Source organism: Mandrillus leucophaeus, unplaced genomic scaffold (genome assembly GCF_000951045.1).
Source record: "Mandrillus leucophaeus isolate KB7577 unplaced genomic scaffold, Mleu.le_1.0 Scaffold80, whole genome shotgun sequence".
In the NCBI taxonomy this organism is placed as follows: Eukaryota; Metazoa; Chordata; class Mammalia; order Primates; family Cercopithecidae; genus Mandrillus; species Mandrillus leucophaeus.
In genome coordinates, this window is record NW_012108697.1 from 762,058 (window position 1) to 779,586 (window position 17,529).

Genomic DNA, 17,529 nt, shown 5'->3' on the forward strand with positions numbered 1-17,529 from the left:
AGGTGTGGTGGTGCGCACCCGTAGTCCCAGCTACTTGGCAGGCTGAGGTGGGAGGATCACTTGAACCAGTAAGGTTAAGGCTGCAGTAAGCCACGATCGCACCACTGCATCCAGCCTGGGTTGCAAAACAAGACTCAGCCTAAAAAAAAAAAAAAAAAAAAAAAAAAATTACAAACAAAAAGGTAAAAAGACAAAAACAACATAATCATTTTTTCTAAAATATTCCAAAATGACTTCACTGCTGAAAAAAAAAAGTGAATGAAAGCAAAAAGTACAAAAATATATTTTTTACTTTAAATCTGGAAGTGAAATCCAAAATATCACTTAATTTAAATAAACTATGATTTGGTGATTATGGCTATCAAAACAGTACGAAATACTACAGCAATCCCAACTGCTATGAGGTTGGAGAGATAACTCGTGCTTTTTTCCATCTCGTCCAAATCTGCACATGCCATCCTTATCCCAGGCCAGATTTCCCATGCTACATACTAGGGCAAGCTTGGCTGAAAATATGATAGCATATCAACTTCTGCAACTTGTCTATCTCTGATTCAATCTTCAAGTTGACCTCTTTTAAGCCATGACTTTGTATCTGTCCAGTCCCTGCACCACCTCGTATCTCTGGCTCAACTGCATTCTTTGAAATTCTTTTTTTCCCAGGAGAATAAAATAGTGATCTTAAAGGAAAAATAATTCTGGGAAGTAAAACAAGCTAATAATCCGCAAAATAGAGCTCCTTCTAATATTATTCACAGAATTCAATTTTCATAATGATCTTAATGTAACTATAGTTTGAAGGTTGATAAGAAGTGTATCATACCTCTAGGAAAAAGTTAACCAGGTAGGGGTCCTGTTTCAGCTTCGCACACACAATGCAAAGAAACTGAATCTCTTCATTTTCTGTTGGTGTTGCTAGGACTTCACCACAGAGTCTAATTAATTTCTGTGAAAACAATTGTTTTTAACTTTTTAAACTTAGGTTACTTTTTACAAATTTGTAAAATAATCATTCATTTACCTTAAGGATATTTAAAATTTTCATATGATGCAAATACCCTGCATTAATCAGAACACTAATGATATTTATAATTATCTATATAAAAATAAACTTATTAGTGGTAAATTTTTCAAGGTCATTACTGTAAATAATTAACGAGTTATATAATAAATTCTCCTTTAGATGTCACAGAAGTAAAATCCAAGGGAAATTCATGTATAAAATTTTAAAAGAGAATTAGAAAGACTGTAAGTACACTTAATGTGATGCATAAAGAAAGCTCAAGTATTTGCTAATTTGCATGTTAATTTTGGAATAATTTCATTATTTTTACTCTCAGAAAAATATATATAAAATTATTTCAACATTAAAAGAAATCAAACCAAATAATTTTATGTAAGGGGAACAACATACCTGCACCGGCCTGTGCACGTTAATGTGTGGAAGTAGTGGCTGCCGGATTCTTCCCAGAAGTTTTGTATAGAAAATCAAAACCTGCTGTTTCATTCCCGGAGGACACTGGGTAGAGGAAAAAAGGAAAGCCAACAGGAAAAGATCAGACAATGCAAACTGAAAAGCTGCAAAAATCAGAGAGGCAGTGTATATGAATGTAGTCCACCTTGAAAAGATAATGCAACTGGCCAGTTAATAACTGTCAGAATAAAATTTTCAATCAAATATTAATGATGGGTATTCCAGAAATAATATTATATATCTGAGACCATAATATAGCATGTGAGACCATAGGCTCATGTAGTTACAAACAGCATGGTGATAATCTGTTGTTGAGATTAGAGTTTGGTGCAGTCAATGTCAACCTGTTTATATTCTAAATGCTGGGGTAACACGAAACTGTAATAGTTAACTCCCTGCCAGAACAAAGGCAAAATCTTGTTATTTAGACTAATGACAGACAGGTCATCAACAACTTTCCATCATATATATGTAGGAGTAAATAAAGCCTCCTAACACACATGTAAATAAAAGGAAACCTGTGGTGTAAACGGTTGTGATTTTATCCTAACATCATTTTAAATTAGAGCCGTTCCTCAGTATACACGGTTATATCCAAATCTGCACTTACTCAGTTCCGATAGTCAGCCCCGTGGAACCCACATATGTGAAAATTCAGCCCTCTGCATAGGCAGGTTTTGCATCCTGGAAATACTGTATTTTCCATCCATGTTTGGTTGAAAAAAAATCTGCCTATATGTGGACCTACAAGTTCAAACCCATGTTGTTCAAGGGTCAATTGTAAGTATTCTTTGCCTATTATAATCATAATATAAATCAACCAAATTATTTACATTATAATAGGCAAAGAATGTTTAATAAATTAGTTTTTATAACATGCCAGTTGTTTTAAGTATTTGCTGAAAAATAGGTAAACCCAATGATCACTCACACTGCAGATTAAGAGAGTATGAATTAACAAGCTTATGTTCCTTAATTAAGCTGCTTATACTGCTTCACATTTCAAATACAGTTACCAAATGAGTATTTCCAAAGCATCATCATAGACATGCTATCTGGAATAGTATAAACTATAATCTCATGCACAATATTTTTAAGCAAGCAAATACTTTACATTATTTAGATAAACCACTAAATTATATTTACAACCACCTGTATTAAAATAAATTTACTAAAGTACAATTACTAACTTTTGCTCAAAAATCAGTTAATCAATTTATTAACAATCCTTCTCTCCAAAGGACAGGAAAAAGAAGGAGAAGGAGAATGAGTTCCAGAATATTAGGCAGCAGGTGTGTTGCCTAGAAAACATAAATTGAGTGAATTTAACTTAAAAGTAGAGTATTACAGACAAAAGGAAATTGTCTTGTATGCTACTATTCATAACTCTCTTTGTCATGAAAGTGTGTCTGTAGGTTTCTTTTGTTTTAACCTAATTTTTTTTCACATATATCATAGAAATTCACAGAACAATAGACTTTTAGGGCTGGGGAGGCCCCTCAACAATCACTTTTTGGATTTTAAAGAGGCGGAAGATTAACCAAAGAGACTTATGATGGTCACAGTGTGTGAATAATGAAGTCAGGACTGGAAGCCTGGCCTCCTAATCTGAACTCAAGGCTCTTCCGTTCCCTCACTCGGCCACACGGCTGGAAAACTTGTCTCTATAACTAATTTGAAGGCTTTGCGATATAAAATATTATTGATATCATAATTTCAGCTTTGTAAAGATTTTTCAATATTCATCAGACCTAAAAAATATAAATTGGCTCCACTCAACAGTTTAGTTAGTGTCAAAATAATCAGTGACATTCCCTTCCAGGACTATGACAAATAATTCCTATTTTTTCAATCCTATTTTAACTGACTTCCTTCTCTCTTTTTTTATTCTGAGCTCATGTACTTGAGTTTATTTTCATAAATGTTTATATTGGAATTCTAAGCAGCCAAGTACTAGTTGTTGTCTAGAGTGTTTGGAATCTTTCTATCTCTATGGACATATGTGTATAGGCTACATAATTTTCTTTTTTCCACAGTCTTAACTTGAATCCTGCCATTTTCAATACGCGCCTTTTAAATCAAGTATTTGGCAGTTTCTTTATTCATAAGACATTAAGGCATGTACTACACGCCCAAAAACATGGTGTGGATTAGGAACTTACATCAGCTTTCCCCAAGGTGTATAATGTTTCCAAGATTTTGTGATGGAGCAAATATTCCATACATGGCCCCGTCTCTCCAGATTCCCGTTCATTTTCTTCTTGAACCAGTATATCTAACATCTGTTCCAGATGCGATGGAATATTTGTATCGGTCACTGGGGCTTTATCATCTAAACAACAAAAAACACTCATCAAATATTTAAACATTTTTAAACTGCATATTTGCACCTAAAATACTCTCTGTCTTTCCCTTTTCCTATTCAAACTGAGAAAAATCTGAACTACACATTTAAGTGAGGTTTATAAACATAGTATGATTATCTCTGCTAGAATTTAGATGATGCATTTTGTCATATTCTTACCCCAAAACTGAATCAATATTCTGAAATATGGCCAGGCACGGTGGTTCACGCCTGTAATTCTAGCACTTTGGGAGGCCGAGGCAGGTGGATCACCTGAGGTCAGGAATCCAAGACCAGCCTGGCCAACACAGTGAAACCTTGTCTCTACTAAAAACACAAAAAATTTAGCCAGGCGTGGTGGCGGGCACCTGTGATTCCGGCTACTCAGGAGGCTGAGGCAGGAGAATCGCTTGAAACAGGGAGGCGGAGGTTGCAGTGAGCAGAGATCGTACCATTGCACTCCAGCCTGGGTGATAGAGTGAGACTCCATCTCAAAAAAAAAAAAAATCTGAAATATATTCCGTAAGCTAACATTCATCTATCCATAGTAATTTAGAAATAAGAGTTATTTATATGGGAAAATGGGAACATGACCAGGAAAAATACACGTCATATCAAAATGTTCTATGTGTACTTGTAATTAAAATATTTTTTTCACTTAGCCAGTTCAGAAGATCTGAACTTTAAGTTTCTTTAAATAGAAATAGGTTGGCCTTGAACATTAAGGCAAATAACCTGGGATATATGAAGAAGACGGATTCTGTTTTGTATTGCTACTACATTACTTTGTAGGATTGGGAAGCCTGTCAATGCCCCTAATTCATTTTCTTCTGTTAAAATGAGAAGGCAAAAGGAAAACCCACTATTAAAATTATGGACATCTCTCATTAACAGATGACTGTTTTCCAAAATCTGTTTTTCAAAGTTGCTTCTCTGGAGAATTTTTATTAAATATTACTGATTTCTTATAAAAAAATAAAAATTTAGTGCTATTTTTTAACAAATCACAGTTAGACTCAAACATCACATGGTTTTATCAACCTATCCTTATTATACTGAGGTTAAACTACTCTTAAAAATGTGAAGTTTTATAGAACATTTAAATACAAAATACATTAGGAAATGCCAAATTCTTTACTTATGTCTCTATTTTCATTTACTTTGTACTTCTATAGTTTGAACACCACAATTCTGGTATGCTATGTACTGATATGTTGCTTTGTCTGTATACTAGCACAGAGAGAAAACCATAGCTAAGCCTTATGGAGAAAACAATGGATAGAGAAGGGTCACCTTTGTTTTCAGGAGGACATATGTATCAAGTTTGATATGGTATGGGACAGTTGTTAGAAGAATGGGTCCTGGAGTTGGACAACTTGGATTCAAATCTTGGCTCTGTCACTTTCAGGTGGATGAACTGGTGCAACTTATGTAAGCATCAGTCACCAACACCTATAAAATGGAACTAATAAACACTAGTGAGTACTATTATATGATTTCAATGAAATAATAAAGCCCAGTCCTTAGCACAGAGTAAGAATTCAAGAAATGTTACGTCTCATTTCATATTCTAAAATGAGTAGCCTAGCGCTAGTAAAGGATGATTTATAAGTTTACTTATAATTTATTTTTCAAAAATGTGTTTTCCCCATAATTGTAGCCTTTATATACACAAACACTCCAGGAAAGAATGAATGTTCAAGCACGGTTTAATTGCAATTACTTATGGCAAAAAAATGACCAAAAATACTTTTTAAATTGAGAACTAAATTAATTGTAAATTGAACTTGACAGGATTAAAATCTTAGCTCCCTATAAGATCAGATCTAGTTTCAGCCACCGATTCTCATCATTCCTGAACTATAAATGGCATTGTGCCTTTGCATATGCTTTTTTCCACCTGAAATGTTATTTGTTCCATATTTTATTGCAATGTACATACTTATTTCTGCTACTAGATTGCAAAAAATCTTTTAAAGCAAGAACTTATGTATTTTCTCAAAGCCATGGAAGCAGGAAAAAAATTATAAGGGCTAAGAGCAGTCCTTTGAAAAGGCAGCTCCTCTCAAGAAACATTTCTGTAGATCTGCTGGCCAAACATCTAAATGAAGTTAGAAATTACATATGTATATTTTTTTGTCTGATTTTTACTTGCTGCACAAATATAAAGGATTTTTTTTCTTTTAACAAATCACGTATAATCCTGTCAGCTTGCCAAATGAACTATTCTCATTTTCTCATGTTTCCTTTTAGTTAGATGACATGCATCCAATCTGCATATCCACCAGTGTTTACCTGTATACTCCTCAGGGGATCCTGTAGTGCTAGGTAGCAATGTCCCTATTTCATTCTGTCGCCAAATTTTGGTCTATGGGCCAAATCCAGCCCTGCCATCAGTTTTTGTACATAAAGGTGCATTGGAACAAAGGAAAGCTCCTTTTTTCTTTTTTTTCTTTTGAGACAGTCTCACTCTGTCATCAAGCTGGAGAGCAGTGACGTGATCTCGGCTCACTGCAGCCTCCACCTCCTGGGTTCAAGCGATTCTCCTGCCTCAGCCTCCAGAGTAGCTGGGACTACAGGTGCATGCCACCACGCCTAGCTAATTTTTGTATTTTTAGTAGATATGGGGTTTCACCATGTTGGCCAGGATGGTCTCGATCTCCTGACCTTGTGATCCGCTTGCCTCGGCCTCCCAAAGTGCTGGGATTACAGGCGTGAGCCACCGTGCCTGGCCCGAAGGCTCATTCTTTAACAGCAGAGCTTAAGAACTGCAACAGAGACTGTATGGCCCACAAAGCCTATCTGGCCTTTTATGGAATAGTTTGGCAACCCTTGACCTAATCTATTCTCATTCCCCATATTCACTGTCCATCCTTCCTATTTACTGAGAACATCCTTCCTATTTTCATCCTTCCTAATTACTTCCTATTACTTGCATCTAAAACAGATGCAACCAGAAGATAACTTCCAAAGACTCTGTACACCATATCTACCTGTTTCCTGCATTTATACCCTTGTTCTGCTTTCTACCTTATTTTGATGGATGAACTGTACTCACGCCTATTTAAGGCCAAGCGTCTACTTTTACACAAGATCCCTTCCTCCCTTGCCTACTTAAGGATATTGCACAGAAATGATCTCATCTGGCTGGATATGGTGGCTCATGCCTGCAATCCCAGTACTCTGGGAGGCCAAGGCAGGTGTATCACCTGAGGTCAGGAGTTTGAGACCAGTCTGGCCAACATGGCGAAACCCTGTCTCTATATAAAAATACAAAAATTAGCCAGGTGTGGTGGTGGGCACCTGTAATCCCAGCTCTTGGGAGGCTGAGTCACAAGAATCGCTTGAACCTGGGAAGTAGAGGTTGTTGTGAGGCAAGATGGAGCCAGAGTAAGTCTGTCTCAAAAAACAAAACAAAACAAAAAACAAAAACAAACAAAAAACAAAAAAAAAGAAAAGAAAAAGAAATGCTCTCATCTTACTCTTGTATCTACCCTTTTCTCTACTAGATTGCTCCCATCAAATAAAACTGCAATATCTTATGTCTTTTTAAAGAATTTAAAAACCCTTTCCTGCTGCCGTATCTCCTTCTCAGCCCCATTTACACTAATATGCCCCATGAGAGCAGTCTACACACATTGTCTATACATCTTTTCCACCCATTTTCTCTTTTTTTTGAGCCAGTCTTCCTCTGTCACCCAGGCTAAAGTGCAGTGGTGCCATCTCCACTCACTGCAACCTCCACCTCCTGAGTTCAAGCAATTCTCCTGCCTCAGCCTCCCGAGTAGCTGGGATTACAGGTGTGCACCACCATGCCTGGCTAATTTTTGTATTTTTTTGTAGAGTCGGGGTTCTACCATCTTGGCCAGGCTGGTCTTGAACTCTTGGCCTCAAGCAATCCGCCCATCTCGGCCTCCCAAAGTGTTGTGATTACAGGCGTGAGCCATCGCGCCCAGCCAGTTCCACCCATTTTCTCTTAAACCTACTCCAATCAGGCCTTCTCTCTCCTCCCTGCCATTAAAGTGGCTCTTATCAAGAAAACTAATGTGCTTCTTGTAGCTAAATCCAATGATCCATTCTTAGTCTTCATTAACCTGACATCAGCATCATTTGACACAATTAATCCTTCCTTCCTCTTCTAGGCTGCTGAGGACACCATTTGCTATTGGCTGTCTTCTTCCGTACCGGCAAAAGCAGCTTCCTTCACTACTGTTCTCATCTTCCCAACCTCTAAACACTGGGTCCAAGAGTTCATTTTTGGACGCCTTCTCTCCTCCATCTATCTTTCCTCCCTAGATAATCTCATCCAGTCACAGGGCTTGAAGTCCTACTTACATGTTAATAACTCTCAATTTCATGTCTTAAGTCCAGATTCCTGTTGCCAGTTGTCTACCTGACGTATCCAAGCAGACGTATGATGGGTGTCTCACACTCAACACATACAAAATGTGCTCACAAACCTGCTCCTCCTACAGTCTCCCTGTTCTCAGTAAGTGGCACTCTACTTTTCTAGCTTCTTAAGCCCAAAACTTTGGAGTTATCTTTGACTCTTATTCCCTTATCCCCAATATCCAATCCATCAACAAATCTTCCTTTAAAATGTATCCAGAATGCAATCTCCTTAGCACCTCCACCCTGGGCTAAGCCATTATTGTCTCTCGTTGAGACTGCTGTGACAGTACCCTGTTTTACCAGCTTCATCCCTGAATCCTGTCAATCTAAGTTTTTTCACAGAAGTCAAGGTAATCAAACAGATTACATTTCAGCTCTACTCAAAACCCTCCAAGAGTTCTCACAGTAAAAGTCAAACCCTTACAGTGGCTCACAAGGCCCTGGGGGAATATGCGACAAGCCTCCAAACCCCCACCTCTGTCTTCTTTCATCTCCTGCCACTTTCCTCCTTCAGTTTGCTCTATCCACACCGGCTTCCTTAAAGTTCCTGGGATATGCCAAGTATGCCATATGCTCTGGCCTGAGGGTTTGTGAATTAGGTGTCATTCCCGAGACACCCTTCCCCCAGATATCTAGCAGGCTCAGTTCCTTTCTCCTTTAGATTTCAGCTCACAAGTCATATTGGGCAATGAGGCTTTCTCTAACCTAAAATAGCCAACTGTCCACTCCCACCACCCAAACGTACCCCTATAACCCTTTAGCCTGCTTCATTTGCCCTTGACGCTTATCATCTGACACACTATATGTATTTGTCTATATAATGTCTGCCTCCTCCCAATCAATACATAAGCTCTGTGAGGACAGCAGTGTTGCCTGTTTGACTGTTCTATCCCTCAGTGCCTCAACGATGCCTGACACATAGTAGTAGGTGCTCAACAGATACATTTTTAAATGAGTGACTGAATCTTAAAAACAAATTAAAGATGTCTATAAACTTAGATATAAAATAAATTTGAAGACTTATTTAAAAATATTTTAATATTTTACAAATTTTCTGTTTAACTTTCACAAATTTTCAGTTAATATCAGCATTGTTCCTTACCTGAAGTCTCTATGTAGTAATGGGTAATTGCCTTCCAGTGATAAACAAAATCTTCTTGTAAAGGAAGAGAAGGTGCAAGCTACGCAAACAAAAGACCACAACAATTAAGAAAACGGCATTGAAACTTTCCCATAACTTACGACTCTATATTTATGTATTATGATGCAATGGTAGCATAAAAATAAGGGGTGAACTTTGTTTTTATATGTCAGATATCAAACAGAAACAAAATAAGTCGAATCCAAGAAAGTAAAAATGAGTTATCAAGAAAGAGGAAAAACATAATTATCAACATTATTATTAAACTACAGTATTGGGCTTTTTTTTACCCTCCCCTGACACTTGTTTAAAAGTAGGTTTCAGGCTGGGGGCAGTGGCTCACACCTGTAATCCCAAAACTCTGGGAGGCCGAGGTAGGTGAATCACTTGAGGTCAGGAGTTCAAGGCCAGCCTGGCAACATGGTGAAACCCTGTCTCTACTAAAAATACAACAATTAGCCAGGCGTGGTGCCATGCATCTGTAGTCCCAGCTACTGGGAAGGCTGAGACAGGAGAATCCCCTGAACCTGGGAGGTGGAGTGGAGGTTGCAATGAGCCAAGATTGCGCCACTGCATTCCAGCCTGGGTGACAGAACAAGACTCCACCTCAAAAAAAAAGGAGGTTTCAAAGGTATGTTAAATGAAAAATTAAATGAAAATGCCCAATATTCTAATACTGACATATCAGTAAAACGAAATTACTGATAGCCAGGAATCTTTGTACCTAGGACTTTGAAATGCACAACAGTAAAAAGCTGCTACGTAATTAGTTACACGTCATCACTACTAAAACATGTACCAAAGTCAACTTCGTAATCAGATTAAAACTGTACCCTACATTCAGTGACATACAGATGTTAATCTTTTCTTTTTTAAGCTTGGAATAGGCAGTGCATATTTTTAGCAAAATAACTACATGAACAAGATACTAACAATTTAAATTCCACAAAGTCAAAAATGCTCAACATTTTAGCTCTAAAACTTACTTCAGAAGTTTTATGACCAAAATTATATCCCCTCAGTCATCTCATAGCAAACCTACAAGTATTTCAAATGTGCATTAAATGGATAGAAAAAGATTTGCATACACTTTCTACATTTCTTTTCCTTAAAGAGTGAAAGAGAGTGAGAGCTCCCCTAGTCCTAATGTTGTCAGAGGCCTTTGAACCAGAGCGACTCCATCTTGAACAGGAGCTGGGTAAAATGAGGCTAAAACTTGCTGGGCTGCATTCCCAGGAGGTCAGGCATTCTTAGTCACAGGATGAGATTGGAGGTCACAGGTCCAACATCACAAGATACAGGTCATAAAGACCCTGCTGATAAACAGCATTCGGTAAAGAAGCTGGCCAAAACTCACCAAAACCAAGATGGTCACAAAAGTGACCTCCAGTTGTCCTTACTGCTCATTACACACTAATTGTAATGCATTAGCATGCTAAGAGCCACTCCCAATAGTGCCATGACAGCCTTCAAATGCCATGGCAATGTCTGAAAAATACCCTATATAGTTGAAAAAGGGGAGGAAGGCTCAAGGCTGAGAATGGCTCACGCTTTTCCCCAGAAAATTCATGAATCATCCATCTCTTGTTTAGCATATGATCAATAAATAACTAGAAAAATAGCCAACTAGTAGCTCTTGGGGCTGCTCTGCCTACGGAGTTTTGTTTCTTTTGTTTCTTTACTTCTTCAGAGTCCATTTTCATAGCCTTCTTCTAAACAGATGACCTAAAAGCGGTCATGTTATTCTTGCACTTCTACTGGTACCATTTTGTTTTCTTGGTGTCCTCAGCATCCACCTCAGAGCTGGCAACCCTGTCGAAACAATTTCCGAACTATTGTCCAAATTATAAATATTGGTCATAAACATCTTAAGTGTTTCAATCAAGAAGATGAAATGTATTTATGGAATAAAATAGACCTGAAAATATTTCAACAATCATCAATATCGTCCACTGTAAATAGTACTGTGTTAAGAGAATAAAATATTCACTTTATTTTCAAAAAATAAAAAATAAAAAAGACTGCAAGAATGGAGTTAAAATCTTTGGGAGTACTTTAACTTCAAGGAGAACATGGTGAGAAGAAAAACTTATGGGAGATGGAGGGAAAAAATGAGGAAGAAAATTAAGAATCAAAGTATCAACTTGGGAAAACAGTATCATCTTCCTGAAATTTTTAGATTAAAAAAAGTTTTAATCAGCCACTTTAGAATGTTCTCAAAATACATAAAACCTCTTCCTAATTTGTTTTGGACCTGACTTCTATAGACTACCTTTATATAGTTAAGTGCATTAACAAGTGGGACAAACCCAAACGAAATTTGTTGTTTCAGGAACTGTACCTAGTTTCTTAAGTGTCAATGTTACGATTTGTTAAATTTTTCCAAGGCAACCTCCTGGCTATATGAGGAGTTACAATATCTTTTTTCCAGATTATTTCAGGAGTGGGAATTAACTGTATTTCAAGAGAATTGAAACTGTATTCTCTGGTCACTAGGCAGAGATGTCTTACTGTGTTTGTGTCAGGACCTTTGTTGTAGGTTACAGTCAAATTCAAAGCAGGATGGTGTTACTTTGTGAATACCTCCCTCCAGGAGTTAGATTTAAATAAGAAACCTATTTAACTAGAGAGCTAAACAGTTCTAAATTGCTAATAACTTAGATTAGTAACAATCTTGTTCAAACATGAATAAATTTCCTTATTTATGTAAAACTTTCTAGTAAACTTGCCACTTTCATTACTAATTCTAACGTGCAAATCACCTGTTTTATTATTGCATAAAAACATTGATGCTGTGAGTTAAAAAAAAAAAAGATGTGTGAATCAGTACCAAGAGATTCCAATTTTTTTACAGCACAGATAATTAAATTTTTAAAAATTCATGCATTGACCATCGCAACCCCAAATTGACATGAAACCCTTAACCAGACTTTGCTTTCTCTGCAAAGCCTGGCCAGGCTCTTCCTGCTTAGGATGGAATCCCTATATATGCCTTGATATTCTTTACCAGATGGCTTGCTCTCTTTCATCCCATATCCCACTTTTGTCATTGTTTAATTATCCATCTCTTCCACTAGATTGTCAGCTCTATGAGGGCTGGGACTGTATCATCTTTTTCATCACTCAATCTCTGGTTTCCAACTCAGGCATGACACAGAGTTAAGAATTTGATAATATATATTAAGTGAATACATAAATAACACAGAAGTCACTGCCTTTTAATGAGTAGTTATGTGCCAGGTGTAATACTGCAAATTTTGCACATACCGTATGGTCTTAAACTCTCACGATAAACCTATTTTGCTCAAACTCTGAAGACTCAAAATCAGTTAACTGACTTAACCAAGGAAATACTGCCTTTAACTGGGAGCCTGGACTGTGTTCAAATACACCCATCACACAAAACTATCTAGATGGATAATTCAAATGAAAACTAGTGTTCTAAAAGTCACCTCTGCTTTTACTGTGTCTCATGTATCATCAACATTCCACTCCCAGATTTTATTTTATTTTTGAGATGGAGTTTCGCTCTTATTGCCCTGGCTGGAGTGCAATGGCATGATCTCGGCTCACTGCAACCTCTGCCTCCTGGATTCAAGCAATTCTCCTGTCTCTGCCTCCCGAGTAGCTGGGATTACAGGTGCAAGCCACCACGTCTGGCTAATTTTTGTATTTTCAGTAAAGTTGGGGTTTCATCATATTGGTCAGGCTGGTCTCGAACTCCTGACCTCAGGTGATCTGCCTCCCAAAGTGCTGGCATTACAGGCATGAGCCACCATGCCTGGCCCCTCTCCCAGATTTTTTAAATGCTTCTTTCTGCCCCCAACTTTCCTAATGATCTTCCCCATCTTCTCTCCCACTCCAAAGTCTTGCTCACTTCCTCCCAGAGTCTTTTATAACAACTCCGATCCTAAAAGCTTGCTCCCTTCTCCTACAGAGTTCACTGGCTAAACCAATCACCCAAATGACAATAATGGTTTGACTTTTACTGAGCACTTCCTATGTGCCAGGCACTGCACTAAGCACTTCATGAACATTATCTCATTTTAATCTTCACAACAATTCTATGATAGGTTTAATTATTTCCCTTTATAATGAAGAAATGGAAATGTATACGTATCAACTATCTCGTCCAAGTACAGAAGGAAGGGATAGAGGCAGGAATGGAACCTGATTCTTTCTGGCTCTATGAGTTAGAACATATTCTTAGGCATTCCTTATTCTATAATCTAACTTGTATATTTGTTTTGTTTTCCAAATGAGACTGTAAGCATTGTACCAAGGACACAAGTACACCAAGTACATCTTGTTTCCCTCACTTTGAGCCATGCTTTCCTGGTGACTCAGAAGACATGTGCTGAATGAGTGAAGGACTGAAGCTAGAGATCACTTGTTGGAAAAGAATATGCCAAGAAAACATGAGATATATTTGATTTGTGGTTTGAATTTCCAGGGCACAGGAGATTTTTAAGGAATTGCTAGTCTCAACAATCATCATGAACTCTTAACTATAATTTGGAAAGAAAACATTGCACTTACATTCTGAAAGACGACTTCCATTAAAGGAATTAGCTAAAATGATAAAACTCTTCCCTGACACTGTCCTTTATCCTCTCTGGAATAAATCTGCCCACAAGGGTGGAACTGGTTGGAATTTAAGAGGAACATGCCCTTGGCACATTCCCTAGTGAGGACTAGGCTCTCAACAAATGCCAAATTGTATTAAATGGAAAGTGTTTTATCTATCTTTTGAAGAAGCTGTGTTAAAACAATCCAATCTAACCCTGGAACTAACTACAAGAAAGGCCTGAATTCAGACTTGTGACATGTGGCAACTGGCTAACAGGACAGATTAATTTCATAAGACTCTTACTGGCCAATCATTTCTATACTGAGAGAAGACCGTCATTTCTAAAAAGGGACGCAGGAGTTACATTACAGTTCTTGTTTTTGATCAAGAAGGTGTGAACTTCTCTTCCATACTCAAAATGCAGTCTATCAGCTTAATAACACATTTTCAAATATTAATTTTGGAAAATATCTTAGTCATAGTTTTCACCTTGTAAGTAGCTACCAGGGAGTGAGGAGAAACCATTAATTAAACAATAAGAAAAACACTGTGTTTAAGCCTCACTTAAATGAATATGATAAATGATAATGATAAATGAATATGAAAATGATAAATGATAAATGAATCCAGTCAACGCTAAAAAAAACTATTTGGGCCAGGTATGATAGCTCCATCCTTATAATCCTGGCACTTTAGGAGATGGAGGTGGGAGGCTCACTCAAGCCCAAAAATGTGAGACCAACCTGGGCACAGTGTCTACATTGTGAGACCCAGTGTCTACAAAAAATTTTTTTAAAAATTGAGTGTGGTCGTGCTGGCCTGTAGTCCCAGCTACTCAGGAGACTGAGACAGGAGAATTGTTAGAGTCCTGGAGGTCGGTCGAGGCTGCAGTGAGCCATGATCATGCCACTGCACTCTAGCCTGGGTGACAGAGACCCTGTCTTGAAAAATAAGTAAATAGTTAATTAAAAATTAAAAACCCATTTGAAGGCTCACCAATTGAATAAGGAAACCTGGAAAGTAATCATACCAAAATGGTTGGAAAAGCATTACTCCACAGACTGATCCAACAAAATAATGAAAAAAGGTCACGTCAGCATCCAGGTATTTTCTGTCTCTGTATAATCCTGATAATTATGCTAATTGGAATAATGCATCAGGAAATGCTAATTGGTCATACAAATGAACAGGAACACACAGAAGAGCTAATGAAATGAACTGAGGAATGGTAAGATTGCTTCATAGAGGAAAATATCAAGCAAATTAATAAACAGAACTGAATAACTAGAAACTAATCTTGGGCTACAAAAAAAAATTATCCAAATACCACAAGGATGGCTTTTTCATCATTGCATATGAGTTCATTCCCAAGAGAGAATGTTAAAAGGGGGGAAAAAAAGGTTAGTATAGGACACCAAACATTTTCCATGAGATTTAACCTCCTATCAAGATAAGATGGGTGGTGCCACAAATGAAAACATTAGGTCTAAGGAAATGAAAACATTACATTTCTAAATGTAATGCATTAATTTCAGGACTAGGTGAATACAAGCCACTCTAACTTTTTCTCACTAACCTCAGCAAAGTAGGCTAAGGATATTACAGAGCAGGAGCCAGATAATTTGGCAGATGCTAATATATACAATTATAAAAAGATAATGAGGACAAGAAAACACAGGCCTTTGGATAAAAATGAGCCTTTACTAGGAGAGCAAGAAAGCCGTCTTTCTTTTTCTAAGTACTTATTTCTGTAAACACTAGCCTGATGGGTAAAGGATATAAATACAGTCGGTATCTGTGGGGGACTAGTTCCAGGACCTCTCTTCCCACCCCTAAAATCTGAGGGTGCTCAAGTCCCTGTTTTAAAATGGCATAATATTTTCATATAACCTATGCATACCTGTATACTTTAAATCATCTCTAGATTGCTTCTAATACCTAATACAATGCCTACGCATCACTTCATTCACATGGATTCAAGGCAGTACTTGAATGTGGCAAATTCAAGTTTTGCTTTTTGGAACTCTGCAGAATTTTTTTCCCCCTCGAATATTTTTTTACCTGAGTTTGGTTGAATCACATGTGCAGAGTCTACGGATAAGACAGCTGACTGTAATGTAGTAAATTTTGATTCCCAAGTATCTCATTAAGTATTCCCAAGTATTTCACATATTCAATTTAAAATAAAATGATTTGGATTTTATTCATTTAAATCGCGGTGGCACACGCCTGTAATCCCAGCACTTTGGGAGGCCAAGGCAGGCGATCACTTGAGGTCAGGAGTTCGAGAGCAGCCTGGCTAACATGGTGAAACCCCATCTCTACTAAAAAAAAAAAAAAAAAAAAAAAATTCCTCGGGTGTGGTGTGTGCCTGTAATCCCAGCTACTAGGAGAATCGCTTGAATCCGGGAGGCGGGAGGCGGAGGTTGCAGTCACCTGAGATCACACCACTGCACTCCAACCTGGGTGACAGAATGAGATTCGGTCTCAAAAAAATTAATAAATAAAAAATAAATAAATAAAATTAAATGATTATTGGTATTTTTAAAGAAAACAAAATATAAATGTTTTAATAAATTGCAGTTACATTCTTTTAACAAAAGTGCTTTAGAGTGTGCATAAGCAAGAAAAAACTAAAAGTTGTCTTGAAGTCTACAACTGTCATTTCCCTCGGTGTAATACTGCTCTACATTCATAAAACCCTGCTTTTCTTGTTTGATACATTTGCCCAAGAGCTTGTCCTAGAGCTAAATTTTTCAACACTTCCCATGTATCACTTAAATAACAATTGTACTAGAGTTTGTTTTTATTACTGAAGGCAAAAACTCCATTTTATTTTTGCCTGCCCATAAAAAATTGTTGTATCTGATATTTTTTAAAATGTACATTTTAAAGTGCCCTATCGCATAATATGATCACAGGAAGAGAAAGTCATGTTAAAAATTAGCAAAGTAATTGTTTCTGCACAGAATGCATTTCTCAATTTGGGCAGTTCTCCCAGAATAAAGTAAACAAGTAAAGCAACTAGCACTCTCACTAGAACAGTGACAAGACATTTTCTTTTTAGTTTCTTTTCACGTATTAGTCTATTAGGATACTTGAATACTGTCTCTCTATGCTGGTGTCTAAAACCCTCAAAGGAGAGTACAATTGCAGGATAAACGAAGAGTGTCCAGGAAGAGAACTAGAGAAGAAAGGAAACAGATGGTCTCTGTGCTCGGTGAGCTTGGAAGCTGTCTAAAGCAAACTCGATTGGACCCTCCAAACCCCTATTTCAGATCAATCCATAAGGTTCAGCTGAGTTCGGCCTCCTGGCCCAAGCAAGCAAAAGCCAGCAACCCGGCTGGTCGGCGGCTCCCTCGCCAGGGTCGCCCCACAGCGAGACCATGCCTTTCTCACCCCTACCCCCCAAAACCAAAACAAAACAGAACCCAAGCCCAAGCGGTGCTTGCTCGTTTCTTTTGTCTTGCTCAACGCTGACCACTTTTTTCCGGAGAAGGTTAACGTTAAGGGAGCCCGGGGGAGCTCCCTGCGACCCCGCCAGGTGCTCCCCGAACCCCCGTCCCCATCAGAGGAATGAGGCGACCACCGAGCGGGGTCGGGCGGCC

The 17,529-nt window shown here is 37.8% G+C and overlaps 1 protein-coding gene across 1 annotated transcript in view; it reads right to left on the bottom strand.

Annotated features, from left to right (window-relative positions):
• Positions 1–14,260, bottom strand: part of FAM160B1 (family with sequence similarity 160, member B1) — a 42,489-nt gene extending 28,229 nt beyond the window's left edge. Inside the window, exons 1-5 of the mRNA XM_011967566.1 lie at positions 14,225–14,260; positions 9,313–9,391; positions 3,637–3,806; positions 1,415–1,519; positions 824–946 (exon numbers count right to left, since the gene is read on the bottom strand). Coding sequence (XP_011822956.1) covers positions 824–946; positions 1,415–1,519; positions 3,637–3,806; positions 9,313–9,391; positions 14,225–14,260 — 513 coding nt within the window. The remainder of the gene's footprint in view (positions 1–823; positions 947–1,414; positions 1,520–3,636; positions 3,807–9,312; positions 9,392–14,224) is intronic.
• Positions 14,261–17,529: the final 3,269 nt, after the last annotated feature.